Source organism: Stylophora pistillata, chromosome 13 (assembly GCF_964205215.1).
Source record: "Stylophora pistillata chromosome 13, jaStyPist1.2, whole genome shotgun sequence".
Lineage (NCBI taxonomy): Eukaryota > Metazoa > Cnidaria > Anthozoa > Scleractinia > Pocilloporidae > Stylophora > Stylophora pistillata.
Window position 1 is genome coordinate 5,066,626 of NC_142531.1, and position 15,875 is coordinate 5,082,500.

At 38.7% G+C, this 15,875-nt stretch overlaps 2 protein-coding genes across 3 annotated transcripts in view; one reads left to right on the top strand and one right to left on the bottom strand.

Moving 5' to 3' along the window:
- The first annotated feature begins 520 nt into the window (after positions 1–520).
- On the top strand, positions 521–5,055 carry LOC111336803 (uncharacterized). The gene is made up of 5 exons (XM_022942963.2): positions 521–784; positions 1,228–2,813; positions 3,240–3,370; positions 3,776–3,850; positions 4,569–5,055. Exons 2-5 carry the CDS (start codon positions 1,346–1,348, stop codon positions 4,827–4,829), a joined length of 1,935 nt encoding a protein of 644 aa, XP_022798698.2. The 5' UTR covers positions 521–784; positions 1,228–1,345; the 3' UTR covers positions 4,830–5,055.
- Positions 5,056–6,267: 1,212 nt separating this feature from the next.
- LOC111336789 (uncharacterized) overlaps positions 6,268–15,875 on the bottom strand; it is a 9,938-nt gene continuing 330 nt past the window's right edge. The window contains exons 2-7 of one of the 2 annotated variants that reach the window (XM_022942946.2): positions 15,843–15,875; positions 13,703–13,743; positions 12,066–12,202; positions 10,400–11,296; positions 8,094–9,674; positions 6,268–7,600 (exon numbers count right to left, since the gene is read on the bottom strand). The exon at positions 15,843–15,875 is cut by the window's right edge and continues 46 nt beyond it. In XM_022942946.2, coding sequence (XP_022798681.2) covers positions 7,389–7,600; positions 8,094–9,674; positions 10,400–11,296; positions 12,066–12,202; positions 13,703–13,743; positions 15,843–15,875 — 2,901 coding nt within the window. In that variant the 3' untranslated portion in view covers positions 6,268–7,388. Of the gene's footprint in view, positions 7,601–8,093; positions 9,675–10,399; positions 11,297–12,065; positions 12,206–13,702; positions 13,744–15,842 lie in introns of both variants that reach the window. The other variant, XM_022942945.2, reaches the window with a different exon arrangement.

A 15,875-nucleotide genomic window follows, 5' to 3' on the forward strand; every position in this document is an offset into this window, starting at 1 on the left:
ACATTGAATGAATTGATTATTCTGGGGCAAAGATTACTATAAAAATATAGTGCGGCAAAACGCGATTAAACCTTAGAATAAAGTTTCCACCTCTTTCAATAAGTCCAGTATTATAAATCTGTTCATTGGATCACTCGGATCTGACAGCGCTATTGGAAGCATAGGTTTTCTTAATCTTGTTTATCTGTATCTTCTAGTTCGCATGAATCATCTTCTAATCACTTAAAGTTTTCACTATCACTTTTTCCTCAAACTTTTAATTCTCCTCGCCGGAGCTCGCTTTATTCTGACTGTCTTCTATGCAAGCCTGATCTGCTGTCTGCTTTGCGCGTGAAAGTTCCCCTCCTTCTACCCCAAAGGCTTTGAAATGCTTTGCAGAAAGACTTTGAAGCACATATCAATTTATAATTTCAATTTATAAATAAAAAAAAAAAAGGCTTTAGGGCTCCGCGCCCTTCACTTCACTGGTGAAGTCTGGGAACTTGTCCATTATCACTGACACAAGCAGTGTGGGCTCATAAAGTCAATTCCCGCGAGATTTGCACGCGATTGAGTGATTGAACTGACGCTCGGGCAAAGTATTGAAGCCCATACACATCTGTGCGTTAGAAACGGTTTCATTGAATTGTCTCATTTTGTTGTAGATCAAGCTCATTATATTTTTCCCAGACGTCACATAATCTAGTGGCACTTAATTACTCTCCACAACCTAAGCTAATTCACATGGGACGCGATGCACTGATTCCGCCATTGTTAAAACGCTGTGTAAAGAGAAATTTTCAAGGTAAGCTACTAAAACAATGGACACATTGTCTTAATGTGCTTTCAAGACTTCATTTGCACAGAATCAGAGATCTTAGAGTACATTTTAACAAAGCCTAGGATTAATTCTTAGTTTTGGCGTTTGAATTAGTAAGTCAGCTCGAGCAAAAATATTTTAGTAGCTACAGCAAAAAAATTGTATCAGTAACAACGGTTTTCGGATGGTATCCTCCTTTAAAACGTTTACGGAACACAGTGGTAATTTTTTAAATAGTTTGGGTATAGTTTGGTAACTTTCCTGGTACTTTAAACCGCGACAGTGATGGAATTACCTAGAAAGTACGTTCCAAATGAACTCGGGTGTGAAGGCATTTCTCTCTTGGCGTCAAGAATAGAGAAATCTTGCAGGAAAAACGCGATTATCGGGCACAGTTTTTGTAAAAGTACGTTCTCTTCTTTTCATAGGGAGCAATACGAACCAGTAGTTAAAGTTTTATCGACCTGTGATCAGTTCTCGAAGATTGATTCCACGAGCGAGTGTCATGGTGTACTGAAGTCAAACGTTGCTTCTGGGAGTCGTCAAATGTCAAGTTTTGAACGGGCTTGCTACGAGGATTTTCAAACGTACATCCCTGAAATTGCACATGAAACACAGTTTATCTACCCTAGCAAACTGTATGAAAGCAGTGCAGCTTATGGTAGTGTGTCTTCATCTTGTTCAGCTACCAATCGTGACAATGCATTGACACATTATCCTAATGTCAGTGGTCCCATAGTAACACCAAGTTCAAGACAATGCTTGTATAATGATAGACTGGATGTCTTTGCACGTGAAGGCCATGAAAGGAATATGACACCAGGGGCATCCAACATGCCAAGAGGTTGTAAGCTCAAGGATGCAACACTCAACTCATGCACACAAAGTGTATTTCCATGGAAACAAGAATTACAGTCGAGTCTTCATGAAAGTATGAGATTTTCCAAGAGTGCATACCAAGGTACACCAAGCAAGGTAGTGAGCCATTTCAATCAGTCATTATGTCCAACTGTGAGTATCCGTGTGGATATTTCATGTCCACTTTCTCCATGCAGCTGTGATAAAGTGTCATGCTGTTGTCAAGATGCTTATTTGGAACATCCACTGCAGCATCCCCATTGTTATGGTGAGGTGCTGGACAAACAGAATGTGGTTGGTTACAGGCCAAATGCACCACCAAATATTCCTGTGGCAACAATGAAGTCTAAGGTAAACTCTTGTGCCAATCAGATTAACCGTGGTTATTTCTGTTCCAATAGTGGCTCTGCTAGTACTGGGCCCTCAAATTGGCAGTTTAAATCAGATTTCCTTCCAGAAGGAAATTTCAAGCCATTTCCAGCAAGTCACGAGTCTCCTGCTGAGACCAACAGCTGTTTAGAAAGGTGGAATAGTGAAATATTGGACATAACCCCAGCTCTGCAGAGTGAGAATTACATAACAGATGACAAAAGATTGTGTCAGTGGATTGGGTCTGAAAATAAGATGACATTTCGTAAAGAAAGATATGAAACTCTCAATTCGTGTGCAATGAAGAATGAGGAGAAAATGAGAAGTGCAGACTACTCTCTACCTGAAAATTCTTGTGTTTTGATGGGGAAACATTCAGAAAATGTGGATTTTTCCAACCAAGGTCAGATAACTCCTAGAGAGTTTTCCATTCCCAGAACTGGCATGATTAATCCCTATCAGATGAGTCGTAGTGGTAAGGGTAGCATGGAATGCATTGAACTGACACCCATCAATCCAATAAAGATCTTTGGACAATGTAGATCTCAAACCAGTGAAAATAAAGATGAAAAATACAGTTTTAAAGAAGAACCACTAACCCAAACAAAAACCTGGCGGAGTTCTTCTAACCAAAACACTGTCAAGGCAAGAAACAAGGGAGGGCTGGTTGAGGCATTATTGGAGGGAGATCCATCATCTCCCATTGCAAACCTTTCCAATTTGGTCGCCAAGATTCATCCTGACCACGGAAACATTATGACTGGAAAAAAGAATCAAAGATTTGAGGGTGAGTAAAAATTAGGAATGCTTTTACCCTTTGCAATTACTACATTTATTCAACTATAAGCCAAGCAATTTTTACACAAATTAAAACTGAAGTGGATTAAAATTTGGGCACTAGAGGGGGTCTTTGCTTATAGCCGAAAGTTTTCCAAAAAAAATTTTTTTCCAACACATGGAAACTCTAGTAAATTGGAATGTATTTACTTATAAGCCAAGCTAAAGTAAAGAAACACAATATGCAATCATTTGTTATTAACTTTTGAGAATGTGGTGGCTCCTAAAGGAGCCGTTTGTTAGATTTAATGTGTTTACACAGAAGTCTTCATTGTCATCAGCGTTTGTCATCATCTTCGCTGTCCATGTCGAATTCTTCTTCCATCTCCTAAACATCTGCACTTTTGTTGTTAATTCTGAGATGATTCATTCCTAGGACTCAGAAATGAAGTTGTTAACAAGAGGCGTTCTCATTGCGTTTGTCCAAACTGTCTCAATGGGCTGAACAGTGGAACTGGAAATGTGCAGCAAAGGTCGCATAGTTGTCACTATCCTGGATGTGGCAAGGTACTCAATAGTATGAAAATTCAGTTACAGAAAAGGGGTTGTTTATCTTGGTTTAATTATAGCTGCAAAGTGTACTTCTGCTGTTAACTGAAGGAACGGTTATATGATGTCCTGCCTTTCATTGTGACATGCCAGTGTTAATCAGGAGTTCTCTGTCTGAAAACAGCCACTGTCATTTTATACACACTGTCAGGAATCAAACAAAAGTACCATCAGGCCAATATATATGTCAACAGTGGTTAAGCATTTCTTACTGGTATGATATTTTATCACTGCAACCTCTTAGATGTCAAATTACTTGGTGAATGCTTTTTGATCTCCATGCTATTATATATAAGTCATGAAAACCTTGTTTTGGCCAAGGTATGTTGAACATCATCCTTAAGTTTCCTGTTTTTCATGCAGGTTTATGGGAAAACATCACACTTGAAGGCTCATCTACGCTGGCACAAAGGAGAGAGACCTTTTGTTTGTAACTGGGTAAGCTTATTTATACAGAAGTGGGGCAGAACCCCATCATTTTACCACTTCATTTTACCACCAACTTGGCAACAGCTTCTGATCAACCTGTGGCATTTTTTTTGGTTGAGAAATTTCCTTTTCCTTTTCTTATGCCCTGCACGTTAATAATTTTAGATTTTTTGAGTAATTTCCTCAATTCTTCTCTCCCTCATCCTGTTTAACCTCTCTTTTCTTTTTCCTTTTGTCATTTTTGCATCTCCCATCTTTCGCCTCTATTTTCATCCCATAGAATTATCACCTGTACCAGTCTACATTACCTATTTAACAATCATTTCACGAGCAAGCGTTGGATATGAGATGATAGATAGCCAACGAGGCGCGTAGCGCCTCGTTGGCTATAATCATCTCATATCTGGCTATAATCATCTCATATCCAACAAGTGCAACTGGAATAATTGTTTTATTAAAAATGCCCCCAAGAAATTATTATTTTGTAAGAAGAAACTGGATTTTTTAGCTCCCTTTTGATTTTAAGCTGATGCGTACGCTTACCATATTTGTAGATTTTGGTATATTGGCTCATATACCATAATGGCTAAGCCAATAAAAAGTCTTGAATTGCATTATCCAATGATCCAGTTTTTAATAATATCTATTATCCCACACTTTCCCATGTTAAATTTGCAGATAGAGATGACATTATCATGAAAGTTAAAAATAATTTCTCTCTTTCTAGAATACTGGAGCACGTTGTTGTGGCAAGAGCTTTACTCGTTCAGATGAACTGCAACGACACTTGAGAATACACACAAAAGAGAAAGCTTACACTTGTACTATTTGTAACAAAGCATTTGGCCGAAGTGATCATCTGAGTAAACATCTCAGAACCCATGAGGGGAAAGGAAAGAAAGCTGTTCATGACAAGGACAGTGAGGAAGATTATGATAACAAACCAACCAACATTGTTGATGATGATGATGATGATGTTTTTTTGTAGATTAGTAAGGTCAAGGAAATACTTTTTAAATTTTTCATCATCAGGTGGCATGGGTATTTGAGTGATACAAATTTGTTACTTCCCTTGAAAATGAACTGTTTTATAAAATGTTTGATCATAGCAGTTTGATGCATGTCTTGTTGCTGCAATATGACTATTAAATATATTTTGACATTTAGTTGTAATAAAGTTAAACACAATTAAAAGTTTTCTATTTCCATCACAACTCTCTGAGTCCATTTAACCAATAAAAAAGAAAAAAACTTAAGAGCTGACAAAAATTTGTACCAACAGGCAGTGTAGGCCAACAAAGGTCAGAGGATTAAGCTTGATTTGCACTGCAACTAACTTGTTTCATGCACAAATGATTGGTTAGCTTCCTATTTTTTGTCCTGGCAGGGTGCCCCGATCAGGGTTTTCACTCTGTTGTAAAAGGTGGGAAATTTAAAGTCAACCAATTACTGGTTAAATCACCAACAAAGAACTGGGCTATGCTATCAGTCCACAAAATCCCTCACTAACGTTGTCCAAGCAAGTTGAATAACCGTCATTCTTGTCTTCAGGAGTTAGGTCAGATATTCTAGTCTTCTCGGATAGGGACGAATAAATGGAGGTCCCGTCTCCTGCAGGGTTGGGGTAGAAGACTTTAATTTCCCACACACAAGATTACTGTGTGATGGATGTCCTCCCCTGGGGTGGGATGGGTGGGAAGGTGAGATCGATGGACTGAAGCAGCTGCCAGAGGCACCTAATATGCTGACATCTGTTAACAACCTTAAACTGTACTCCTAATTCGACCTCAGGCTGCAAGTAGTCAGATATAAACTATATTACTACTAGGTGTGCCCTGAAGAGGCACATTGAAAGCAAGGTGTCTTGCCAAAGAACACAACATATTGACTCAGGTGGGTCTAAAACCCGGGCCTCTTGAGCTAAAGTCCACTGACCATTAGACCACTGCACCTCCCAGAAGTTGAGTATGCTGGGTGTGGAGAAACTTTGTGATGGCAAATTTTGAAAGAAAGTGTATAATTAAATTTCTCTTAGCTTAGGGACATATGTTTATCATCTTCTTCACACTGCCTTTTCTCTTCCCTCAGAGCACATTTCAGCATGCAGTTGTATTCAGAGGTTTGAGTAAGGAATTTTTGATTGGGGAGGGGACAAAGAAATTTTCTTTTTTTCTATGCTGTAGCCTCGATAAGCTGAGAACGATTTTTCAAATATCAAATTTTAAATCCAGTTCTAACATAACATCCTTGATTTAAGAATTCTGTTGTCAGACAAGTAATGGAAAACCCCATAGGTCTAATGAAGAGGGGAGGGGGGGATCTTGAGCCCTGCTAAAATACACTGAATCCACAACTGGTATTGATAGTGTTGTACTGTAGTAAACAAGAGCTAAAGGAAAGAAATAAAACAAAAATATGCTGCAATCTTTCTCATAAGCAAAATGTATTATTTTGTTCTTGTAATTCACTAAACATATATCTCAGTTAAATTACATTCAAACTTTGGCATCAGCTAGTATATAACTGACAAACACGGCAAGGAAAACAAATAATACAATACTAAAGTTCTCTGATTTGTCAGGCACATTTAAAATTTACAGCCTCAAAATATGTAACTTATTTTATTATTTTGAATTCTTTGCTAGTTACAGGCATGAAATTGAGCTCCTTGTTAACCAAAATTTTTCATCATATAAATCTAACATGGTGATGATAAACAGTGTATTCTTAAGAATCAAGGTCATCTCTTAAACGGTTTTCAAAGTGTTACTTAAAAATTTTTTCTTCTAAGATTTGCCTATTCCAAATTTTCTCTGGTTTGGAGAAAAACCGTGATAAGTGCCTTCTTTGACCACATGTATTCAGCAAACACAGAGTTTGCACTTCACAAAAATTATATCAGCACAATTATTTGCCTAGTTTCTAGGCTTCTGTGTTTTTGTGTTTGTCTTAGATGTAAGCAAGAAGGAATCAAATTTACCTGTTTTGGTACATTTTTCTCCTGTCCTGAGGTGTGGACAGGCCCAAAAGGATCACCAAAAGCTGATCCTTAAAAATGTTTTGGACCAGGATGTTCTTTCTACATACTAAAAATAAGATGACTGCATCCATAATGGACAACAACAAAATAAATGTAGTAATGAAATAGGAAGACTAAAGAAGTGTTTTGACTTTCCAGTTAATCTCAGGGTGAAAAGAAAAGGGAGATTCTAAACTCTAAACAAGCCTTCTACTCACTAACAAGATCTAATAGTTCCCCTCTGCATCATTTGCAGGGAAAAAAAGAATTAGTTAAAGATTGGGTTGTTGGGTGATTTATATAATTCAGCAAAGTGTCAGCTACGTTTAAATTGCCTGACATTTAAACCAGCCTACAAATTACCTCTTGTTGCGATGGCTCCAGTTTCATCAGATGCACTATAGTAAGTCAAATACTTGAAGATAAATAACTTAGATTTACTACAAGTAAAACTGTTTGCAGAAACATTTGCTTTTATCAATTCATGGAGTTGTAGATAACTTAAGAAACAACATAAAATTCTTTGCTTTAGTTACTAATCTTGCCACTACCAATTTCCTTTTTCTTCACACATTTTCGGCAAATCCGCAGCATCTCTTCTGGCTGCTGGGCAAATAACGGTTTGATGTGTGAAGGAGCTTCAGTACGCATAACGCATCTGTATGACTTTACAACATTTTCATTGCATCCTGCACACTTCACAGGAACTTGGTTTCTTCTTGTCATGGAATGCCCCTTTACTTGATGATAAAAGCCAAAAAACAAAACATCAGGTACATGGTCTAATAAATCCTACGTCACCTTTTTTTTTTGTCATCCTAATTGTTTTCTGGGCATTCATGCATTGATGCCAATACACACAAAATCATGTTTCCAGATTCTATACCTCAAGTTCATCCTGTGTATCAATAATTTCATGAATACAATCTATCCTGGAGAGTATTATTTCAACCCACAAAAAGCTCCCTTTGTTTAGTATAATCTAGAGCAAACTCCATTAACATGCTCACTTATGCTCACAAAACCCCTCATGTGAGATGGCCTCAAAAATTTACATTATTTTCTTTTTCTTTTGTGCATTAATATATTAACCCTTTAACAACAAATTCTCATAACTGACTCACAAGGAAATTTGTAGCAGCTAGAGGGGAGAATTAACAATTTGATCTTAGGAGTTAAAAGATTAAAGTTTGTTTCTCTCTCTTTTTTTTTTCTGCTAGAATGTGTTCTCACCTTCTTTCTCGGGTTCTTTGGCATCTTTGGTTTCCTTTGCATAAGTATGCTCTTGCTTTACTTTGCTTGAAGCGGTACTAGAGGAAGACAGTGTATCATTAGTTTTCCTGGACATTCTCTCTAGCAAGGTCGCAGCAACAACCCTCCTTTTGCCACCAGGAGTTTCATCTGTTTTTTTGTCTGCCTCTGACTCAGAAAATGAAGCAAGCCTCTTTCGGGTCATTCTTGTGGGCATTATTTGTTTATCCTCACATTTTCTGTCAGGGGTCCCTGAAGTTCTTCCCTTCCTGGATGATGCAGCTTCAGAAGAACCTGTCCCTCTCAGTACAACTGGAGAGAGTGATGCCGATCGTCTTCCCCTTGTCATAATAATATCCAGAATGCTTTTAGAGTCTTTGCTCTTTTCCTTAGCTTCTTTTGACTCTTTGAGTTCCTCTGGGCTTTTAGATTCCAATTTGCTGTCTTCAAGTTTTTCTACTTCTTTTTCACTCTGTTTAACCCTTGGTTCTCTGCCTCTATCAGTCATTTTTAAATTCATTTCTCCTCTATTCTTTTCTTTTGAGCTTGTTTTTGAAATGTCCTCTGTATCCATTGTAGAATCATCTTCAATTACTTTTGAGTCAGCAGATACATTTTCTGCAACTGTTTCACTTTCCTTAGGCACATCTGAAACATCAACATCACTGATCTCTAGAGACTCTACATTGTCACTTATCAACGAATCTTTATCATCTTTCAAAACACCTCCACTTGGTGACAATGAACCACTCTCCTTATCTTTAACTTTGTTGATACCTATCATTGACTTCATTGACTGTGTTCCAGAATCCACTTTCACCGACACTGACTTCAGCTTATTTGCCGTGGCACTTTCTTTTTCAGCTGTGCTGTTATTGTTTGCCTTTTCTGTCAAATCCGTATCACTTTTCTGTACATCACTTTTTTGTAAAGCTGATGATGCCTTACTGCTCACATTTGACCCCTTGTTCGATTTTCCACCGTCAGTCTTTGATTCTCCTTTGACAATAGCCTGAATACCCTTTGGCACAGCTGACACAAATTTCACATTCACTATCTTATATTCTTTAGTCATCATTCCCTTTGGCGATGGAGATTTCTTTGTTTGTACAGCCAATGTACACAACTTCTTTGAGGCTGGTTGAGGTTTGAACTTCTCATCCTTTGTGCCCTCTTTTCTTTTCTTGTCATCTTTTACTGGTGACTTGACACTGTTCTTTTCCACACTTGTGACCTTTGGTTTCTCCCTTCCCTTCAAAGAGTTGACTTTTCCAATAGTTTTGGCATTTTTTATCAGCTTTGCTGAGTGAATTTTTGCAAGTTTTCCTTTGACAACCTTCACTTTTCCTTTTGAAGCTCCAGTCCCCTTGTCAGCTTCTTTGGGTTTCTTATAAGGCATACACTTACGGCAAACTTTTATAATCTTCACTCCAGGAGTAAAGAGATGCTTGATTTTATCAGGGGCATTTTCCTTCTTGTAACAGCTGTATGATTTTGTGACCAATTTGTCGCACAGAAAGCAGACTATCCCACAAGTTCTCTCTGAAGTGGTTGTTTGGCCATCTACAGATTCAAAAAAAAATGAGTGAAATAATAAGAAATTGAAGGATGTACTTAAACAGAGACTGAGTATGGTCAGGGAGCTCAAAACATAACCTGTGGCACAAATGTTCCTGTCTTTGATATTTCGCAGCTTTCTTGACCATGTCTCCCTATTAACCCTTTACACCTTGACATTGGGAGGCGCGGTGGCTTCATGGTTAGTGCCCTCAACTCTGGTTCCAGTGGTCCAGGTTCAAGCCCTGGCTGGGGACATCGTATTGTGTTCTTAGGCAAGAAACTTTACTCTCACAGTGCCTCTCTTCACCCAGGTGTTTAAATGGGTACCGGCAAATTTAATGCTGGGGGGTAACCCTGCGATGGACTAGTACCCCATCCAGGAGGGGGAGTAAAATACTCCCTGTCACTCCATGCTATGGAAACCGGAGTTAAGCACTGGCCAGATGAGCCAGACTTTACCTTACCTACCTTATCATTAGTGTTCAAGTTTTCTATACCTATCTCTTTATATTTTCTAGGTTACTTAACAATTAAGAGCTTAATTTGAGTTTATGATCATTCCATTTGTTCTCATTACCCAAAAATTTTATTCAGGAGTGATAGTGTTGGGAGACGCTAGATGTATATCAATCTTAAAGGTTTAAGTGTTGACTACGGTTTGAATTGCTATCTCACACCTAATGTTTTTTTTTTCTTTGTGGTAAGAACAACACACACAACTCAATTACCTGGCTTTCTCTGAGGCTCTTGTTTAACACCACACTCCACTTTGGCAGCCTTTGGAAGAGTTGACTTCACAGGCTTGGAGATTGTATTATGAGACAGTGACATCTTCCCCTTAGGGGGTGGTAACGCATAGGCATGGTCCAAAAACGTCAGCTTGTTGTTGATGTTGTTTATCTCAGAATTCTCTGATCCACTCAGAGGTGTTGGCAGTGAAATATTGTGATCCACAAGTTTTCCAAGATTTTCTGTTACATTTACTGGAGCATTATTTTCATTCTGTTTCTCAACTTGTTCACTTGCTTTATCCACGTCCTTTAAGCTATCAACATCTCCATACAACGTGAAACAATTTGGTACAGAATTGTATTTTCCACTATGATGTTTCACCACTGTTACAATTCCAACACTTTTAACTGGAGAGGGTGGTGTAACTACACCTTGCTTAAAATTCCCATTTTCAGCCAAAATGACTTTAGGGAATTGTCCTTCTTTATTCTTTGTTCCGCTACCACTTAATAGAAATCTCTCATCTTCTACTTCCATTTCATCTTCATCAGCCATTGTTTCATCACAGAGGAGGTCCTCATAGGGCCTTTTCAACCTTTTCTTGAGGTCCCGTGCAATGTAATCCATACCTTTAGTGGCACGATTGTAGGTGACCCCAAGAGGTGTTCGCAGATGAGCCCTCTGGCTGGTCTTGGAACGCAGTAATATCAGCGCCAGGTTTTGTCGGCAACGCTCCTTTGAGCTGAAGCATCTCTTACAAACCCTGAGGCGGTCATGCTCTGGGGTGACGAAGTTCTTTAAGTGTATTGGTGCACTGGTGCGACTGATGAAACGGTAAGACTTGAATGCTCTTAATCCACATACATCACATCTTGGTTGTTGCTTGGGGACACCTATGGCAAGAAAATTCAAATTGACTCTCACCTGTACAATTACTTTTAATTCAATTTGTTTCACTACATAAAGAACTTGTAGAAGTAAAGACATCTATAATATCTGTACCATACGGCACTTTTAAAGGATTACTAAACAACAAAGATAACGATAATGATCATAATGGGTGGGCTATGTCTTGGAGGCAAAGTAGCCCATAATTCCTTATGCACATCCTCTCCCTAATGTAAATCAAATCATACCCTTTGGGGGTAGACTGCAGTATTCTGTGAAGTTATCTAACAGTCCTCCAATACCCATGTTTTTCTCCTGGGTGGAGAGAGGCACTCTTCCTTCAGAAGACAACTCTGTGACCTTGCCAGGTCTTGAACCCAGACCCCCACATTCAAAGTCCCGTAAACTAAGTATTAGGCCACCATGTCTCCCACACTATGTACAACTGAGGTTAAATAAGAAAAATCTGACATTTTTCTATTCTTCATATTGTCTCCCTTTTCAGCCATAATGTGTGGACATTTCAAGTTAAAAGTTTTTAGAGAAATTGTCCATTGTCTGAGATTTTTCTCAAATAATACCATGTGACTGGCTCAAGATCTGAACTACAACTTGAACTGACAAACTTCCACCGAAAAAAAAAAAGAAAAAAAAGAATATGTGAGAGTTGGTTTCACAGGAACACTTGATGGTTTCACATGAACATTTTCACACTTCCTGAATCTAATAATTTCAATCAAACTTTTATTGGTCTCTCAGGCCCTTGCACCTCACCTTTCTTGATTTCCTCTTTTTCTTCCTCTACAACAGATTGTTTGTCATTTACTTGTTCATCATCGCTGACACTCTCCTGGTCACTGACAGAGGGTGATGCTAGATCTGACGATGGTGTAGGTGGTAACAAATATGACCTGCTGGAAGCAGTTCATTAAAAGGTTGAAGGAGCCCTCTTAAGATTAAGGAAGTTTTTGTACTATTATCATAACAACTTTGTACCTATGGTAAATGGTTTGAACCCACATGTACAGGTAACAGTTGATTATGTACTCAACACATTCAGGTGAGAGTAGAGGAAAGAAGGACTGTTGTCAGTAGTAGCGACTGATATTTGACTACCTACCTTAGCAAAAGTCATCATCAGAGTCAAACTTAACTCTGCTGAGGACTCGACACAACTCTGATGATGACTTCCACTAAGGTTGGTGATATGTCAGTCGCTACCACTACTACCAGTCATTCTCAGGACTACCCTTGCTTCTTGCTTAAATTGTGTGTCTGGTGGCTCATTTAAGAGACCAAAATCATTGAAATCCCCCTTAAACATTTTATCCCTCTAAATATTGTTCATCAATTCTCACTTCCTGCTCCAACACATTTCCTTATGAATTAGCCAGGAAAATTTAGTTAGTCAAGACAACACTCTATATTACCTATTGGGTGGATATTATTTTGAAAACCAGAGAATGAGTAACATGCTAACTACTTGGACAATCAGTACCAAAATCACAGTTCAGTATTGTTGACAAGCTGAAAATCTTATTTTCTTAGCTGATCAAATATTATTTCAACACATCTGATAGGAAAATATCTTTATAGCTTAAACAAAAATTTATTTTCTGATGCCATCAGTACTGTCTGCAGTTAGATATAGCTCTTTGGCATACAAAGCTTTGCTTTCATGTCCAAATTGAGCACTCTAACTAGAATGAGTCATTGCTGTTGCAATTGCGCACGCTCACTAGTTTATTCTAGTTTGAGCACTCTGGCATGGCTTAGACAATACCACAAAGGTTGGGTCATTTGGGGTAACCATCTCGGTTCTCCCCCATCCTAGCATCAGCACTGCACTGATAAGGCCCAGAAGGCCGTAACAGTACGGTCTGCAGTTATATAGCTCTTTAGCATACAAAGTTTTGCGTTCATGTCCAAATTGAGCACTCTACCTAGGATGAGTCATTGCTGTTCCAATTGCACATGCTCACTAGTTTATTCTAGTTTGAGCACTCTGGCATGGCTTAGACGATACCACAAAGATTAGGTCGTTTGGGGTGACCGTCTCGGTTCTCCCCCATCCTAGCATCAGCACTGCACTGATGAGGCCCAGAAGGCCGAAACAGTACTGTCTGCAGTTATGTATATGTGCGCATGTGTGTGTGTGTGTGTGTGTGTGTGTGTGTGTGTGTGTGCGTATGTAAAGAAACTGTACACTTCTGTGTCGAATGAAGATACTAACATATATGCCATTGTATTTTACAGTAGGCTAGCCTCATCAAAGCTGTTTTGACCAGAGAGATCATCTAAACTTCACTTGCTGAAGTCAGTACCAAACTTAACCAAATGATGTACCATTTTTGCAAAATACTGAGCAAATAAGGTATATTTTGCACAGATTACAGTTAGAGTATAGTTACCTGATAGGCACAGCTGGTCTTAGGGGAGACAACTGTTCTTCCTAAAACAGGAAGCAACATTTTAGAAAAGAAAAAACAACTGTTGTAAATATTCACCATTTTTTGGACAATTCAGCACAAGTTCAATTTCTGTGTTATAGCCAGACTCTTTCAGCGCCTAAATTGAAAAATCATTCTTCTCTTTGACAACCATACTTAACTTTTGGTGTCACTTCAAAGAATTTGGTGACACATATAATTTAAGGGTGGTAAAAGGCAACACCAGTCATTGATTAATTTACTTTAATTCAACAAAATATTGATCACCAGGAACCAGACAATTTATCTGCGAGCTGACAGGTTTTCAGTGGTTTAAACTGGTTGTAAAGATCAAAGGATCAAATCACGCAACCATGAGAATTTGGAGCAAACAAAAATCTCTCAGTTACAAGAGCCACCATAAATTCCAAGTGACACCCCTTTTGACCATTGCATGCTGAATGAAATATTATTCACTTCCTGGATTCCTAGGAGGTGCAAATTAAAAACAGCTTTTAGGAAAGGGTAGCACATAAAAGTATTACCACTTCTGAATGACTTTCAGTTAGTTTCTTTCACATTAATAGATGACCAGGCAAAAACAATTCTTATCAACAATGTAACATTTCTGTCCACACTTGCTGAAAACAATACTAGTTTTGTCCATACTGCAAAAAAAGGCATTGGCATAACCTATCTCACCACACATGATCAAAACTAAAATAACCCATGTTCACAAACTAGAGACATGGCAGAAAGGCTTCAAGGAAGCTAGAGATTAGGAAGTTATGCGTCATTTCAACACCTTGTTTCGGAGAACGCCCCCTAATCAGCAGTTTCTCGAAGTGCAGTAATGTAAACAACAAAATAACACTAAAGAAACCTTCCAAATGAAAATTCATGCGCAAATTAAAATCTGATCGCATTCTATTGGAAATGCGCGTCCAGCGTGTTTTTTTTTTCTTTAATCTAAATGCTGTTAAAAATTCGCCATTGCATCGAGGCGTTGAATAAGAAGTGTGTGCGCCTGACGCAAAATCTAAGTGTTTGCAACTGTTTCGAGATCTAAACCGTATTCTAACTTGAGATGAGCACCTACCTGGTAGAAGAGAAATTTTCGATCAAAACTTAAACTGCTTTTAAATAAAAGATCGTGCGTAATAAATAGTGGACGCGCATTTCAGTCAAGCGGAAATTTGTGGTGGTTTGCTCGACGCAATCTAGTCTGTAAAAGAGTACGACTTGACGCACGCAAAGATCGAAGTACCTCTTTTAGTGTTTATTTGCTTTGCGCCAACGCAGCTAGCGCTTCGGTCCGAGACGGAAAGTTTTTCTCGATGCAAATGTGCGAATTTGTTTTAAAACTCAAACATTTATCGGCCAGCGCGTTACTTTTAGTTTCTAAACGGCGCCCGCCGCCATGTTTTTGACCAAAACGAGTGCGTTCTAGAATTTTTACGAAAAAGCGCCCAAGAAAATGAGATTTTCGTTCAAATATTCGTTTAAAAAGGTTGCGCACATTAAAATGAATAAAGTAATTCAACTGAGTGTTTAAGTTTAATCGCCAATTGCGAAAGATTTCATGCCACAAAACAAATCCTCTTCGATTCGCAAACAGCCGGCCGGCAATGAGGTTTATGCAGGTCTAAACAAGATCGAAAGCACCACTATTCATTTATCGGTGCGCATCATTGATATTTAGCCAAAAAATACTCCACTTAACCTGAGATGTCGATTCAAAAGTAAAAAGCGCGAGTAATAGAATTTTTCGTTGGGTTAAGAGAGCGAGCGAAGGACAAAATTCTACTCGCAGCCAACGGTTTCCCCCGGTATCCCCGCTTAGACGAAGAACGCGAAATGAACAAGATCGCACTTGTACCACGCAATGCACGGCAAATCGAAAATTTTTTCGCCAAAATTCCATGCGTAAACATCTAAAATAGGGAAAAGATAAAAAATCTTAGCAAATATCTGGATGCGCAAATTCTTTAAAACAAAAAAAGCGAGAAGAAAGCGGAGAGCGCGTCGCAAAACGGCCTCGATTCTTCAAATTTCGGTCTCTGACCCAATTTTCCAGTTTGCGCCGTGCGCGTTCGTGTAAGTCTAACCTTCCGCTACATACCTTTTTTTTCGGGACGGCGACTTCCTTTCGCGA

Coding starts and splice junctions, on each gene's coding strand:
- LOC111336803 (XM_022942963.2), top strand. CDS start 1,346: ATGTCAAGTTTTGAACGGGCTTGCTACGAGGATTTTCAAACGTACATC. Junction 2,814..3,239: donor AAAGAATCAAAGATTTGAGG/GTGAGTAAAAAT, acceptor ATTCATTCCTAG/GACTCAGAAATGAAGTTGTT. Junction 3,371..3,775: donor ACTATCCTGGATGTGGCAAG/GTACTCAATAGT, acceptor TTTTTCATGCAG/GTTTATGGGAAAACATCACA.